General features: G+C 38.8%; 1 protein-coding gene across 1 annotated transcript in view; it reads right to left on the reverse strand.

Moving 5' to 3' along the window:
* The window catches only part of CLVS2 (clavesin 2), a 56,428-nt gene that overhangs the window by 10,089 nt on the left and 28,555 nt on the right, over positions 1-17,784 (reverse strand). The window contains exons 3-4 of the mRNA XM_030944727.1: positions 5,602-5,712; positions 2,889-3,109 (exon numbers count right to left, since the gene is read on the reverse strand). Coding sequence (XP_030800587.1) covers positions 2,889-3,109; positions 5,602-5,712 — 332 coding nt within the window. The remainder of the gene's footprint in view (positions 1-2,888; positions 3,110-5,601; positions 5,713-17,784) is intronic.

Here is a 17,784-nt window from a genome sequence, read left to right on the forward strand (position 1 = left end):
AGTTTTAAACAGAAATTTACTGTCATGCTTCATCAGCAGCAATTCACAAATGAAGGTACGTGAAAGGAAAAACATTTAAGTCTATAGCTCCTTCTCTACTGCCTACATCTCCCAGATAAATTTACAGACATTACTGAATATATTCTGAGAAAACACAGTGGGTCAGAGTTATACTACAAAGTCCCATTGCAGAGGTGAGGAACCAAACCACAGCTCCTCTGCAAAGTTTATCAACACAGACACCTGCCCTGCTGGGTTAGGTGAGAGGAGGATGCAGGTCTCCAGCTGGGTGCCTCAGGATGACAGCCATGGGTGAACACAGCCACAGGCTAAACCTGACTGCTGAGACAGATGCAATGTTGCCAGATGACAAAAACAAGTTCTCCCCAGAGGTCGGTGCTACAGGCGGCATTAATTCCTCCTTATACCCATCATCCTCCTCCCAGTCAACCTTCCTTTCAATGTGAGGTCATCCAATTCACCAAAAATTCAAGGAGATCTGGAGAAATGTCAGCAGTTAACACTTGGGGCAAAAAGAAATGGGGGGTAAGAAAGAAATGAATTCTCAGTAGCAGTTTGGTTTTAGAAAGACATTCTTTCAGGAAGTAAACTAATTTTAAAATGGGAAGCCAAATTAAACAAGATAATTGTTGGAAATCTGCTAGATGCTTGTGAAATTTGTTCTAAGCTAAGCACTTTTCATTGCCTTAGTCATGGCTTTTCATATATTAAAAAATTTATGCACTAACATATACTGACTGTGGGTTTAAACTGAGAGAAACAACCCATTACTTGCTGAATAGTTAAATTTAATTTTTAATGAAATAGAGTTTATCTGTTTTATTGTAAGTTTTCTATTCGTGTTTTAGCAGAGTCTGTGCACTTAGTACACTGAAGTCTTGGGACTTTCTGTCAGTCTTAGTATTAGCACAGTAGGTCTACTTAGTACTTTTTATGTCCAGCAGCAGGGAACAAGGATTCCAGCAGATTCTGGATGCATGCTGAGAAAGAATACATAGAAGGTGAAGAAATTTTAGCATAATATTATACAGATACAGATTTCAACGTTTATTTTCTGCACTAGGTCTCCTACTGTGTTAGTTCACCCAGAATGAAAGAATATCAATTTGAAGCTTACACTGAAGTGTAACACTGTATCAAAAGAGTTTTCAAAAACAAGGTAAATGAGAATAAAAATTATTTGAGAAAGAATGAAGAATCTGGTCAACTCACTGCTTTTCCACTTAATAATATTCTTGCCCAGGACAATCTGGAAAACTCTGCTCCAAACAGGATATTCCAAAAGGACTTGTCATAGGCCTTCTCATATTTTATTTTGTTGCACCCTTGGATGCAGTTCTTTAGTCTCACAACATCATTTTGCAGCAGAAAGACTTCTGAATTTCAGTTCCTTAATTCCATCCTTCTAAGACAGCTTCTCTCTTGACTCAATTCTTGTATTATGTGCAAATAATATGTAAGTGTATTGCTCACCTTCCCTTCCCCTGGCTCTTTTTCTCTGTCCCATTTTCTCCATTAATTGTGTTAGTTACACATTTCTAGCTTCCTATATCTGGGCATTGGGGATTTTGGAGGCTCTGGGAATTTATGGCCAAAGCTCCCTCACTGGGAATTTGAGACCAGGTTTGCAGCTGTTCCAGCAGCCCTGTCATATAGTTTCAGAACCTTTTTTAACTTCTTATCCTAGCTCATTCCTATCCAATTTCTTGCTATTTCCCACCTTCAATAAAGTGGAGGCTTTTTCAACACAAAATCCTTAAACTTTATTGGGTTTTTTATTTTTTTTTTAATTTGCTATAGCAATATTATGTTTTCTCCTCTATTTCCACAAAAATAACTCCCTTTTAAACCACACTATCCTTCCCAGTCTAGGCAATATTTTCCAGCCGAAATAATCTTCCTGGCTGAGAAATCTGAAAATATTTTATCCTGATTGATCTCTTTCCAGAGTTTCTTTCCCTTCTGAATCACATACTATCTCCTGAAACTGAGTACTCAGCCTGGCATATCCTAACTTAATTTTAATGATTTTATATATTGGTTTCTGCCTTGTTTGTTCTTTTCTGATCTATTGCTAGGCCTGTCCCTTATAAGCTGCACTCTGACTTTTTGCTGCCCTTTCTATCACAGCTGTAATCTTTAGCCTTTTCTCTCCTGCTGCCCTGGCAAACTTGGATCAGATTCACCCCTTCCAAGTTAATGACCCCACTGCCTCCATAGCTACTGGAAAAGTAACTAAGCTCTTCCTATACTTTATTTTGAATGGTAAAACGCATCAAGCAATTACATTGTACCTTCTCAAAGAGAAGAATATCAGAATGCTAGAATGTTTACCAAACTTGAGTATAACAATTGGAACTGGTTTTGGTCCTGGTTCTCTTACTTTCTCAGACATGCAGTCACTGTGACTGATGGTTCAGATGCCATACATGTCCTGGCATCTACAGGCTGGTGGATAGGATACCACGCAGTGGGCTATGAGGTAGAGGAAGATAAGAGCTAACACTACCACCCAGAAAGATAATTGACCCAAATTTACCCTCTGCACGGAGGCTCACTCCAGCTAGCATTGTTCCTCCAATAAGTACTGTAGGCTGAGGTGAGATAGCAGCTTATTCCAAAGACAGTGCTGTGTATACAAACCTATATGGCACCACAGAAAAAATCAGCTGCACTGAGTTCACAACTCACATGTGTAATAATCACGGCCATGATCTCTCATCAACACTGATCTTTTTAAGAAAGGGAAAAAAACCACAATTGTCTTCCTATATGGTAGACTGAACTACCTACAGCTTCATAAAGGATGAAGAAGGCAAATGTTAACCTTATGGCAATACTAGAAGACAGCAGTACCTTTAACTCACCTTTTCATGGATTTGGGAGAGAGGTCCTTTTCTATATCCTTCGCAGGAGTGTTGTAGGAGTCCGCGTTGCATTCACTGTCATCATCGTATTCGTGGTCGAGCAGTGTTCTTGCCCACGTGCCCATGTCATAGGGGGGCAACATTCCTCCAAACTCTGAAGGCAGGATCTCAGGGTGTATGAGCTGATGCAGGCTGTTGAGGTTGTTACCATGCAGGAATATCTGTATGTACGCATGCAGGTAAAAACACAGGCATATCACCAAAAAACATCAAAGCCCAAATGACATCATCATTATTAGGAGGATGTTGTACAATTTAAACATTCTGGTTGTGTTGGGCTAGCAGAGGAAGGTACACATCATCTCTGCCTTAAGCATGGTCATACTATGTTCATAAATCTCCAAAGTGATTAAAGCATAAATAACTTAAAATGTGTGCAGGGAAAGGGACTCAGGGAGGGCAAGAACTGGCATCTGGTAGCTAGATGGACAAAATATTAGACAAACTGCCTTGTTAATCTCTTGTCAATTGCTCTCCCTAATTCTGTGAATTAAGTTAATAAATTAATATTATAACAAATGAATAAAAATAATATTCGCCATATACAACAAGGAATATATATTGACTATCAGCATGTAGTCATGAATTCTATAAATAAGATAAATTGTGCAGTGTAATGATAACAGTGCTGGAAATATTTTCCTCCTTAATCTAGTCCTACCAGTAGCTGCCATTTATACTTGACAATACATGAAGTAAGCAATAACAGCAAACCACTGTGACAACACTGAGGGAATAGCTGGTGGACTATTTGATATTTTCCATCAATATTTTGGTAGACTGATATTCATATATACTTCACACTTATATATCTGTATATTAGTATGGCGTGGTATGAATACTTGTATTTGTGTTTACATTCAACTTTAGTGTTTCCTCTCAGAGATCTTTCACGTTCCAGTTCAGCTTGCAGGGACTCTTCTGGGCAGCTACACCTTAGCATAATTTGTAAGAGTTAAATTCAAAAGGCAGAAGGACAAAGACCAAATATATACTTGTCTTTTATTGCTTACTTCAGACCACCTTCCAGTCAGCTGTGGACCCAGGAAAGTTAATATGACCATGCAAAACCAGTGATTTTCTTCTGTCTCAGAAAAGAATTTATCCTTTTGTGAAAGAACATTTATTAATGGTGAAAGTTATTTGCTTTATGGTGCCTTTACAGCTAAGTGTTTCACTTCTTAGCAATTGTTTGTATATATGCCTAGGACTGCATTTATCAGAATGTAACTATCACTTGCAAATCTACATGACAAATTAAAAAAATACATAATAATTCAGGATAAAAACAACAGATAAATAATAAGCCTGATAAAAAAATCTGAAGAGAATTCTCTTGGGTTTGAGGGGTATTTTCCCCAATCATTTGTTCTGCATCTAATAATTTTTTTTAAAGCTCATTTTAAATTTTATGTGCTGGTCATAACAGTCACATTTTGACACTAAGTTTAGGACTCTAAATCAATATTTAACCGCCTGACTACTTTTTATAGGTATTTGGTATTGACAAAAAAGGTTGTAAAAAGTCAGCATTTCTGAAAATATATGCCATTGATTCAGGTGTCTAAATAAAAATTTAGATGCTAACTGATAAGCCTCCATGTTCAACTGCCTTGTCACTTATTTCTAATGCTGCAACCCTCTCATGAGCTGCACTTTACTTGCTAGTTATGCATATGCAGCACTTGAGTTGAAAAGGCCTCAGACATATCTGGCACTACAATGCTCTTTGCAGAAGCTGCAGTCAACTGAGTGCAACTGAATCCTGCAAAATGGGGCTTCATTTGCATATTTATAACAGATATTACATAAAAGGCTTTGTGATCTATAGTTCAAAATCTGTAAATACCAGAGGCTTCTCAAGCATAATCTGTCAGTAAAAAACAGCTCAACACCAGGGATCATTGTGGCCTTGCAGAGTGTGTTTGAGGAGAAAAAATAGAGAGCTGCTTAAGAAGCTGATTCCATTGAAAAAAAATAATAATCGTGTTCTTTGTAGTGCCGTTGTACATGATGCTGATTGAGTTTTCCTGGATGACAAATTTCCTGTTACACAAATAATATCATTCTATACACTATAACCACCAAGCTCTAATTTAATTGCACTGATGCAAATGGTACAAATTCAGCAACATCTCAGAGGCTGCTCATGCTTATGCACAGATGCATGCACACAAATTCCCTTTTATTGGTTTTCATTCAAATTAGTATTTGCAAACTAATGCTACTAGATGCCAGCTGGGTATTTTAGCTCATGCTAATGTCAAGGAAAGCACACTAGGAAAGGACTTTGTAGTCACTAACTCTGTTTTTAAAAGAAAGACACAAATAATTTTAACAGAAACTAAACAGAACTGAATTGAATACAAACTTAATAGAAACCATAATGTTGGCAGTATTTTTTTATATAACCCCCAGGAGCAAGCATACGCTTACATTTTAAAATACATTTAAGTGCACTGCTTGACTGTGTCCTTAAAGGATAATGTTGTATAAGTTTCTAAAACAGTTAAAGGTACCCTTTACAACACAGATATATTTAAACATTTTCCACCAATAGCAAGCTGATATCTTATGTTAATCTGCTTTATTAGAGTATGATGCATCAGCAGATGATGACTGCCAGGAAATGGACAATTAAAAAGAAGAATACCCTTTTTCGTGTCTTCTCCTTTAGAAAGGGCCGGATAACTGTGTAGAGGGCATGGATATACCACGGCTGATTGACGAAATGTATTCCTCCAAACCGAGCTGGAAAGCTGTCCTGTGTGCCACAAAACAAATACACAAAATTTGAGCCAATTCTTGCCATATGTAGCACATGCATCTAACACCTTTTTTTTTTTTTTTTCTGAATGCCTTCATCCTAATAATAAACTTTTAACAAGAAGAAAGATTATTCAAAACTGCGTCCTCTCAGCTGAGTTCCAACTTTCCACACCACGGAGCAACACACATTGGACAGGATAAGTGTGGAGGAAGTGTGCTGAGATAGCTTTGCTATTCAAATAAAAGCACAGCATTTCTAACCTCCAGAAATGCTTTAAACATTTATGATTTGCCCATAATCCATCTATACAATGTATTTTTCTCTTTTCCACTTCTATGGATTTTATTCATTTTTAATAGTAACAATCTCAACTCTTCCAATGTCATTGAAGAGTGCTAAAAATGTCCCTCGTCTCCTCCTTAAAAAGAAAGTGTAAATCTAAGCTACTATTCAGAATGTCTCCAATATTATCCATATTTCATAAAACTGAGGCTGCATTAAACATTATGCACAAACCGTTATGCAATATCCATGACAGTAATTCTTGTCACATAGTCAGAGGCCTTCTGGGAACTTAAATGTAAGGATAGCATATCTGTATTGAAGCAATGGCTCTTCTTTTTTACTTGCTGAAAATCACAAGGGGCAGATAACTCACTAGGAAAAGATTCAGATATGCATTTTCAATTTCTAAGTCGAAAGAATATGCCAGAGGGTTTGGCAATTTCAAGAGGACAGCCACTCTGTCCTGGAATACAATTGCCAAATTCCTTGTCCTCATTTTGTCTTCGCCTGGTTGATCATATGCACAAACAACGCAATAAACCAGCTCCTATATTTCCTAGAGCTGGACCATTGAGGAAGGAGGAAAGAGGTGCAAACAGGTGCAGTTGATGCATGCTCCCTTTTGTTTTCATGGCTTATGTCAGAATCTTCTCAGTGAAGAACCTTCTCCTACTTATACAGACTCCCTAAATTAATGGCTTTCATTTGAAGCTTAAATCATCAGGTGACACAGCATAGGCAGCCATGGCAGTCACTTAGATCACAACCAGGTTCCTCACTGCAGCAGCAGCTCCTGTTTGACCATACAGGTAACAAACAAGGATATCCTTTCCAGCTACACCTCCTCCTATGTGGATGCAATAAAGGCAACTTCAGGTCTGTGCCACTGGCATCAAAGGCTCAAAGGAGGCAATCAAATAGTCTGACCTGGTGCTTTGTGCTAACAGACCTATTTTGTCTCCTCTGGAGACAAGAGAGGAGGCCCTATAGAAGCACTCAGCAGCCTCGATGTAATCTGCAAAGCGCCACTGAAAGCACAGGTCATAGAGCGCACACCAAAAAAATGGTCAAGAAAAGAATTAAAAACTATTCCAGCCAATCAAGAACTGTCACAAAAGGAAAGCAGAAACTGCAGGAAGGAAATCTTCCATATTCCAGATAGGAATATACTTTGAAAAAGTGCAACTGTCTTCATATCCACAGAACCTCTTTAGTTCTGCAAATGTGTTTATCCCTGTGGGAATAACAAAGTACAAGTCACTTACTCCTCTCCAAGGATCCATCCACATCTTGTCAGGCATGCCTAACCCAGGATTCTTTACAGCAAGGTACCCCTTGCCTTCAAATTGTAACAGCTTGCTGGATTTTCCATCAAGGAGGCAGCACCTTGACAATAATTTACAGGGAGGATGACAACCACAACACACACTATTCACATCTGGCTGGCCAGAGCACAAGTCAATGCAATCAATGGTCTGTTTTGCAGCTTTTCTCCAGAAACTTTTGATTAACAGCAGCTTAGAAAGAAAACAATCCTATCAAAAGACTGCTGCAGAAGCCTCATTCCGCTAAATGCACAATTCCTGTCAGCACCAACTAAATGTCAAACAGGATAGTTGGTAATTTGACACATAATTCACCCTGTTCACTATTATAAATCCCTAAACATCATTCTGAGGACACAGCTATGATGTGCAAAAGGCAGTAAATTATGTTTGTATCATAGTGATCCAACAAATCCATTTGGGAAGGATAAATCAGTGGATGACACCTTAACCTTTACTTACAGGAGATACAATTAATCTACAGAAGGTTGTGTTTATTTGGATTATCACAGCTGGTTCTCCAGCAAAGAAATCAGCTACTCCATGCTGCATACCATGCACAAAAGAGCACACACTTAGAGCTGCAGAAATCTCAGCAGAGCTGAGTCACACAGAAACTGAGGATAATTTGTGAATAAGAGCATCTCAATAGGCAAACTGGCATGTACAAACACAGATTCAGAGCAGCCTGCCAATGGCATTTGTATTCTAATGTGGTCTCAGAATGCTCTGTATCTTTTTAAAGATATAAAATTTCCAGCAGACAAAAAGATTATCCTTAAAAACTACCGCTTTGACACATCTACTATCTTTTCCTGCATCTTGGAAACCATTTACATGGAGGATCACAAATATATGTGGAATGATCCTCAAACAGAAGATGCCACTTGATCTTAAAAGCCAGCTTGTTTCAGTGTTTCTCAGAAATTCTGAAAGTATTTTCTGGAATTAAAGAAGATGGTATTTATCAGTCTCTGTGACCAAACCAAGGTGCCCAGATTCAGAAGCAGTTCCTAAGGTGTAACTAGGACCCCCAAAAATTTGTGGCAAAAACCAGAAAGGGTAATTTGGTCAGAATGATCCTGCACTGTATACAGTGCTTAAACTAGTATTCAAAAGCTGCTGAAAGTAGGTCCAAAAGGAAATCTCAAAAGCACCTGCTGAAAAATAAAAAAGCAGAATAAGCACCTACATCTGCTGGAGAAAGAGGTGTCAGAAGGTTGTCTTGCTCTTCTCAGATGTATCTGATTTCCACATGGGGATTTGCCAGACAGATGGTCATCCTTACATAAACAGCAGGTAGGAATTTCTTTCAAATCAGTGATTCTTCTGAGGATTTATGTAGATTAGGTTACAAGCACAGTGGCAGTCACAACTGCCTCTGCAGACACGCTGTACTTCAACAGATGAGCCTGTAACCCATGAATCACATGAATTCTAAGTAAAAGGAATCTCTTGCCAGAAAACGGTAAGATATGGAGATCAACTATAAAGTGAGCTGTGCTTCTGACTGGAAAAGTAATAAATCTGATGGGGTATTACCAAACTGCAAAAAAAAACTAATTATGTCTACACAGTGGGTGGATTTTTTTTCACATTCACTGTAACCTCTGTTTCAGCAGCAGAACATAACTTTTTCTTTTCTCTGGTGAGCACAGCTTGTGACATGGCCATGCCATAGACACAGACAAGCAGGCAGTTATTATCAGAGACCACAGGCCCCGTGACACGAGGCTTGCAAGTGACAACTAACAGCCAAGGAAGAGGCACACCCCTACACTACTCTTTGCAGCACTGGGGGACTACCAGTGCACCAGCAGCATCACAGAACGATCCCTTGCTGGGTTTCCAACTCTTGTGAAATGGTTCTGTGCACTCACAGCACACCAATTCTACCCTCTCTGCCAAACATAATTTATACAAACTATCTTTACAAGCTTTCTCTCCAAGGGCTCGGCTGCTGTTGTCTGCTACTACCCTTGGCACATACAAAGAAGCCAGGTTTCCACTTGCCAGACATCACATTCCACCTTGTGCTGGGTTCAGCCATCACCTGAGCCAGCTTTCAGGGTTTCACCAAGGGTCCTCTGCTCCATTTTGGCCTTAAGGAACTCTTACAGCACAGGCAGCAACAGCAAAACCAGTATAGGACATTTTCAACAGCACTTATGGGAAGAAAGTGCCAAATTCCTACTGAAAACCAATGTGAGTCTTAATAGTATCAGGACTGTTATCATAAAAATGACCCTCTTTACCAAATGCAAAAAATAAAGGAACTTCTTAAAGCCCACAGCATTCTTCACTCCTTGAGCATCACGTCGACATTTAAATCTCTGAAGTCTACTTTTAATGAAGCAGCCTTCCTAGGTGAACTCAGTACTGTACCCAAATTTGTTTGCACAGCTTTTAGAAGTGTAGTCTCAGAAACTGCTGAGTCCACTGTGTGCCCAAAGGTGCTTTGGCAGCCCACTGTCATCAGAGCCTTCAAAGTATGCTGCACATCTACAGCAAAAAGACTGTCTGGACACATTTTGCCACATATTAACATCAAGAGAGTGCTTGGCATGTGTGCTCTGGGGTTATTTTTGAGGGTTTGCTGTCCTTATGTGCAATGAAAGAGTTTTTGCAGACAGTCTAGAGACATCCCTCAAAGGACAGTCTAGACAAACATGATGAATATGCTCACACCCTTTACTTAAGGCTGCACTTGAGTGCTCTGATGAATTCAGGCTGTTGCATCTGCAGACAAGAAGAGGTTACAAAGTCAAAACTGCAACAGCTGTATCTTCATAACAAAAATTGCAAGTTCAAAGAAAGCATACAAAACTATTAATATCTTAACTGTGACTTAAGACTTATTCCTCAAGATAATACATTTAGTCCTCTTTTAGCTTTTCTGCTAAGTCAAGCACTTCAGGGAGAAAAAAAATACTACCAAAAAGATACTACCAAAATAGTATCTTCATAATGGAAAGCTCCACTAGAAAGAAACTTCAACATTCTGTCTTCTACAAAATGCATCACAACTAAACTTCATTTTTAGCATGTTAAAGAGAAAACTATGGAAACTCATGGAAAGACTCTGACTAGAAGGAATAGCTCACATTCCTTATCCAAGAGGTGAACTACCAGAGGAACCAAGAGTCATGGCCATCTATATCAGGAAAGAACACCCATCTTTCTACCGAACTGTAACTTTCACCAAAGGTAGGAAAGAAAACGGCATTCCTAATACCAAACTTCCTGCCAGCATCCATCCATTGCAGGAGGACTTGCAATGCCTCAAACAAAGAAATTTCTATGTCAAGACTGATCACCTATGCTCAAGATATGACTGGAACCAGTGGTGAGATTGGATGATTAGGAGACTGGAAAGAGAATATTTGAAAATCTGAAAAAAATTGGGTTGGATTTTTTTAAGGACACAGATGCTGGACACACCAGAGAGAATAAAGAGCAGGTGAGGAAATAACCTTTCAAAACAAAGGACAATGTTGACACTGAAACAAAGGAGAGAAAGCTGACCAGGAACACAAATAGATTGGAAGCTGGACAGCTTTGAATCGCCAAACATGCAACAAGACTGGCACCCTAAATCATTTTGAGAAAATTAGTAAATTCTCAAGAAGTTAAGCTTCAGCTTGTCTAACAACAGGAAACATTCCTTCTGTACCTCTCTGTTAAGGTGCTTTTAAGGTTCAGATCCAAAAAAGAAGACTCAGGTGGTAAAATTTTGCTTGACCGTGGAATAGCTGCACTAGTGATTTCCCTCTGTAAGACTAACATGCTGTTTTCTCCTAGTCTGAGCTTTTCATTTTTATTACACAATGTTGAGACATTTCTAAGACAAACAAAAAGTGCCCAAATAAATTTTTGTTACTGTGCTCAACCAAAAGGACAGTACCTAAAGGCAAATTGCATCATTCAGTGATATTCCTGCAAAGTAAGATTTAATTATCTAGAACTGGATGTTGTCATTTGGCTAAGAAGCTTCCAATGAAGCAATTTGACTTTTGGCAGTCCTTTTCATTTCTATTAGGCATTTTATCTTACAACTCATATAGAAATACGTTAAGTTGAATGAAATGAGAAGAGAGATGGTATCCATCCAGTGAGAATATTGCTTTTTTATTGAAGTATCTGTTTTAATTTCAAATAGTCTTCCACCTTTCTTTTCAATATGCTACTCATAAAAATTATATATTGTTTAAATTAATTAGGTGGGATTTAAAATTCATTTGACCATATGTGCCTGCATGCTTATATATAAATATAATAAAATTTAAAACCTACAAAGATTTTGTGCTTTCACTGTTTGGATAAAGGGATTATATCGCTCCAATTTATAATTAGGTGGGCTCGATAAAGAAAGTATTTTATGCAAAGCCTTCACTTTAATTAGAAATTACTTTATTTCTTTACAAATTACCTTCAAGAGGTTTTGACCTTATTTAAGTTTTAATTAGAAATTGGAAATTCTTTTAGAAATTTTTCTTCATTTTAACGGGGGACTTGGGGTTTTGAATATTGGTCCTTGCCCTATTTGTTTAGTTTAAACCTTGAAGATTAAGGCTTTAATTTTAAAGAAGAAATTTAAAATGCTGTTTTTCAAGGACAATACTGTTTTCAACAATCAGCACTGCTTCTTCTCTAACACTTAATTTGGAATGTGAGATATTAAAAACAGGGAAAGGAACTCAAAATTTCACAGCCTGATGCTATTTTCCAAATAAGCAAAGCCAGAAAGAGAGTAAGAAGGAGGGTAGAAGTAGGTTCTTCTGTTCTGTTTTTTACCCTGTGATGAAAATTATTCTTTACAATAGACAATTATCAGATGGTGATTTCTTCTATGGAAATTCCCATCGGGGAAAAAAAAAAAGTCTGTTTTCCAGGCAGCTTGTGAGTGTCTTATTAGATTAAGCAAAGAGAAAAAAACACTATACTGCAAATTGCTGTGCATAAATGCAGTAGCAATACTTTCATAATACTGGTGGAATAAAAATAATGTGGAAAATTACTGTCCATAAAGGATTCCATACTCCAGTTCCTGAAGGCAGAACTCTTTGGCCAGAGACTGCATAGCAAGAGCTGAAATGCCACACCAGCATCTCAGCTTGTACCACCCCCGTCCTGAAGTCGCCCTCTTTTTGTCAGTGACACTGTCCAAACAGCCCCTGGTCTCTGCCAAACTGCTGACCACAGGATTACTGTCAGGATGCTTTTCATCAAGCAGAAAGCTTCCCACAGGCCTGAGGACACTTCAGAGGAGCATTAGTAGCTATCAGATACCACCCCCCTTTCTTGTACCTGACCACTTTCAAATATGAGCAGGTTAAACAGCACCTGGGAACAAAGGGATATTTTAGGATAATGTTAAGATGGGGATTGAAAGAAACAAGGCAAGGCAGAAACCATAGAAATAAGATAAAAGCGAGGAGCAGAAGAAATTAAATAAAAAAGCAATTCAGGGAGAGATATCAGGATATTACTATGATCCACAAGAGAAAACCATTCATCTTGTTCCTTCTCTAACCCCTTTTCAAAATTTTCACAGGAAGGTAAGGAAAGAGAAATAGGAAGTATTCCTGCATGGAGGACCCATGTTTTACAGTCACATGTCAAGACTGATTTTAAGAATGAACTCAAATAGGGTAAATATACAACAAATCTTATATGTTCCATGTAATTTCACATATCATTCCAGCTGACAATTTCCTAGGACCAGACCAGCCTAAGGATTTTCAGTTCAGGATTGACTTCTGTCAAAATCTGCAAGAAGCTAATCTGAACCTGTCCAGACAATAGGGGCACACAGGTCTGCTGATGGATAAGGGGAAGAAAGGTCCTGCACAGAGGCAAAAATGCATGTTTTCAAATATCACTGCATAGCTTTTCAGTGCCAGTAAGTTACTGAGTTGAAAGACACCATTTCTCCTACCATAATATTCACTTTTTCTACCCTAGAAATGGAGAACTTCTAAACTGGTGCCTACAAATTTATTATTCAAAACTCCTCCAAAAATGCAACTCTTAGTTTCAGACAAGATGCATTAAAATTGGATTAGCCCCTTGTAAGTTTCAATTTACAACAATACAATAAACTGAAAACTATAGTGTTTCAAGAGTTATTTAATGAGCCATGTGTTTCCTCATACTATAAGGAATCAATCTCCATCACTGCAGAAAGCACTAAGAGCCATAATCATTTTAGCCATCCAATTTTAATCTGTCACTCCATGCAAATGACAGTCCTGAGAATTGAACTGAACCGTAAAATTGGAGTGATAGTGATTTGAGAAAAATCAGCTGAGGACAGCCACTGAGATCTAGAATGCAGCATAATTAAGCTTTAAATTACTGAGGAAATTGAATAACTGACTTGAGATCCATTAATAAGTATTATATTTTATTAAGAGTAGAGGTATCATGAACTATGCAGCATACATAGTTTCAAGAGGTCAGTTCCCCACAGGACAAATCTAATTTGAGTTCCAAAAAGAGCTCCAATATCTTTGTCATAGTACAGAATGAAGATTTATTTCAGCCTTTCAGCTTTAAAGAAAGCCTTAGTCTGAACTGCTCAGCTATACTTTATCTTTATAAAGGTGGTTGAAAAAATATGATTTCCTGCATGCTAACTCCAGCTTCCCTCTTCTTCTGCACTCCTGAACAACTGCTGGTGGTGCACACATGCAATATGTGCCTGGGAGTCCAGGGAGTTTCAATATTGTTTGAGGGAGAACTGTCATTCAAGTTATTACTCCAGAGGACCATAAATCATTGGTGTTGAATTCTAACTTCAGACATCAGCCCTCTGTCTTTGTAAAGCCATATAAGCATGGGTGTCTCCGGAGGACAGAGACGCCCTTTCTAGGGAGAAAATCTTCCAGTAAAACCAGAGATTCACAACAACTGGGAAAATAAATAGTTACATGTTTTACCATACATATCTAGGACAAGGCTAATGTGTTTGCTGAGCTATCAAGATATGCCGGTAATGAAGAAATGTGATGGTGGAATCTCTCTTAAAATCAAGCTTTTGAAACTCTTGAAAATTCATGTGCAAGGAATTGGGAGATCAAAACCAGAAATGCAGATGTCTTCTTGCTAAGATAAAAGTGGAACCCATGTGAATGTATTCTCAGCAAGAGACAACAACAGTAGCCTCAGCTGGCATCATATGGATACCCACAGAGAAAATAACTCAACTCTGAAACTGTCTGGAATGCAGGGTCCAGTGCTGGGCTTCCAGTACAAGGCAGGCAGAGACATACTGGACACAGTCCAGCAAAGGGCCAGAAGATGACTCAGGGGTTGGAGCATCTCTCATACAGAGACAGAGAGCTGGGAATGTCCAGCCTGGAGGAAAGAAAACTCGGGGGAATCTCAGCAATGTACATAAACACCTGAAGGGAGGGTATAATATCTGGAGGGATAAGAATCTGGAGCCAGGCTTTTTCAGTGGTCCCCAATGACAGGATCAGAGGCCGTGGGAACAGACTGAAACACAGAAGGGTCCTTCTGAATATAAGGAAAACATCTAAAAAACACTGATGAAAAACATAAAATCACTGAGGTTAAATAGTCTTTTTACCAGATATTTCTCAAACCACTTACCACAGTTGTGCTAATTTTGAAATTCCTCACCAGCAGAAGTAACCAGTGTGATAACAGACTCCTCAAAGGCAATGAAAAAAATTTTTTTGCTGGTAGATGTTAATATTTACCCCTATGCAAGTTACTCAAGCTTCTTGGCTTGGCTGAGGTCACTCACCTTAACAAGGTACTGTCAAAAAACGTGCTAGGCTTTCTCCGCCTAAACAAAGGCTCACCTTACCTCCAAACCCTGACATTTCATGCATCAAACTCTTTGAAACAGGATTGCAAAACATAGCCACTGCCAAAGCTGTCTGCACAACACTGAACAAGTTCAGTTTCCAAAGGCTGGGAATGAGCTGCCTCCCCAGTTCTGGCACCCACCAGTGAGCCCACCTTTTCAGAAATGTCAGAGGGCAACACAGGCAGCTCACAGACCAGGGAAAGTCAGCAACAGTCAAATTAACTCCATTCATTAACCATACCTTGAGGAAAGAAGTTCAATTTCCTTTTTGAAATTGACAATTTGCTGCTCTGCTCTTAGCTCTAGCAACATAACAAAGCGTGGTTGCATTTGAAAATACGTTTTTTCTAAGTATAGCATTATTTACAAAGATATTGCTTTTGCATATGTAACATCTTCAGATGTTTATAACTAGAGATTGCAAAATGTTTATTGCTCTACAGCTAAAACCTTATTCAAATGGTAGCATCTTAAGTGCAATGCAATATACTAGACCAGTGTAACCTACTTTTTCCAGGAAGCGTAAGAATGTATGCAAAAAAGATCCTCCCTCCCTCCCTTATTGTATTTGCAGGTTTCCCAGACAAAGGAAGGAATGATGAATCTGACTCCATGTTCTTAGAAGGCTAATTTATTATTTTAAGATACTATATTATATTAAAGAATACTATACTAAACTATACCAAAGAATACAGAAAGGATACTTACAGAAGGCTAAAAAGATAATAATGAAAACTCATGACTCCTTCCAGAGTCTTGACACAGCTTGACCCAGATTGGCCAATAAGTCAGAACAATTCACATGAAACCAATGAAGCAATCACCTGCTGGTAAACAATGTCCAAACACATTCCAAAGCAGCAAAACACAGGAGAAGTGAGTCAGATAATTGCTTTCCTTTTTCTCTGAGGCTTCTCAGCTTCCCAGGAGAAGAATCCTGGGCAAAGGGATTTTTCCAGAAAATATGACAGTGACAGTCCCCCACCTTCCATTCTGCTTTTCTGATTTAGCCACATTCTGATTTGCAGCCCTCTTCTACAGCATGGATTAAGTATTCTGCTTTCCTCTACTCCTGTCACTCCAGTGCTAGTGGTTGGCTCTACTCAGAGAATTAAATCCCCAGCAGAGGGATGATGGCATATGGCATGTGTGAGTGGACTGAACGGAAGGCAGAGAGCCCTGCTGGCTGTCTCCTGTCTCCCATCCATCAGCCCCACAGAGGGCATCGTGCCGCGCTGTCCGGTGCATCTGCGCTATTAGCGCCGCAGCCGTGCAGCCGCCATCCACGACGTGCAGGCTGCAGCTGTAAAGGCCCCTGCTGTGACCACCACATGTACCTCAGAGGGAGGCTGAAAATACACAGCTCCCCACTTCAGCGAGAGTATCATTAAACATTAAACCGTAAACAAGCTTCTACGTCTGCCTAGCTGAACAGGCAAGAGTCATTCCTCAGCAACACAGGACGAGCTGAAATAAAATCAGAGCCAATGGTAATATAAGCAGACACGGTCTCTTCCAACTTATCCATTCACAAATGGATGCTGCTGTTGAGACTGTGTCACAAAGCTCTTGCACCTGTGAAAAAAAATAGTTTAAGCAAGTGAAATCTTCTGTTAGGTATTACCAGGTGTGAGGTCACAGCAGGATGCAGATACACACTCAAAATGCACCACATTTTCTAGAGATAAGACAATTTCAATTGTCGATGAACAGAACTCCACTGAAATCTAAAAGGAATGTGTCAAACAGTGCGAGCGTGTCTGAGTATAAAAATCATTATGCCCCAAACAGCAAATAGTCCCTTAAAAAAATATTAACATGGATAATTGGGCAATTTCCAGTAGTCTATTCACTTTAACATAGATTTAAGAGCTCAGGCTATCAGCACAGGACAAAAAAGGCATTTCCTATCTAGGAACGAGAATCAGTTCCTTGTGCCCTACTGGTAAATCAATTATGTATTAGAGCTGCTGCTGCTTGACTTTTAATCCACATTAGTTCACAGACCTTAAACAAATTTGATGCTACCGTATTAAAAAGGGAAAGCACTAGAACAAGTTATACATAAACAAAAAGGAAAACAGATCAAGCAAGAGACCAATTAATCAGTCAGATGCTGGCAGTGAGGAGATGGGCTGCCTACTGCCAGCACACAGGGAAATATAAACACACAGATAAATCACTTAAATTTCCTTAAATGTAATTAAATCCAACCTGGAATAACCATAAGATGATTTTTAACATGTTTATTTGTTAACCTTATTTTTTGGCAATTCAGACAAAGAAATTTGCTGACGTGTATATATGTGTACAGTGTAGTACTATAGATTTATAATACACGTTCTCATCCTGAAATCAAAACTACATTTTGATCCACATTCTGGACATCAGACACCAGCTGTATGCTTAGCCATTTGAAGATCCTGGCTGTGTATTTGCTGAAACAGATCATTTAAAGCAGTACTTCAGTCAGCTCTGCTCATTTTGGAGTCTGGCTGATAAACCTTCACATGTAGCCGAAGCATTAAAAAATCTTCCATTTTCTGAGCCCAAATTCCTGCATCATTGTATCCACTACAATCTTTCAGCACTAAAATTAAAGGCAGCATGAATATT

This window comes from Camarhynchus parvulus, chromosome 3 (assembly GCF_901933205.1).
Source record: "Camarhynchus parvulus chromosome 3, STF_HiC, whole genome shotgun sequence".
Taxonomy (NCBI): domain Eukaryota; kingdom Metazoa; phylum Chordata; class Aves; order Passeriformes; family Thraupidae; genus Camarhynchus; species Camarhynchus parvulus.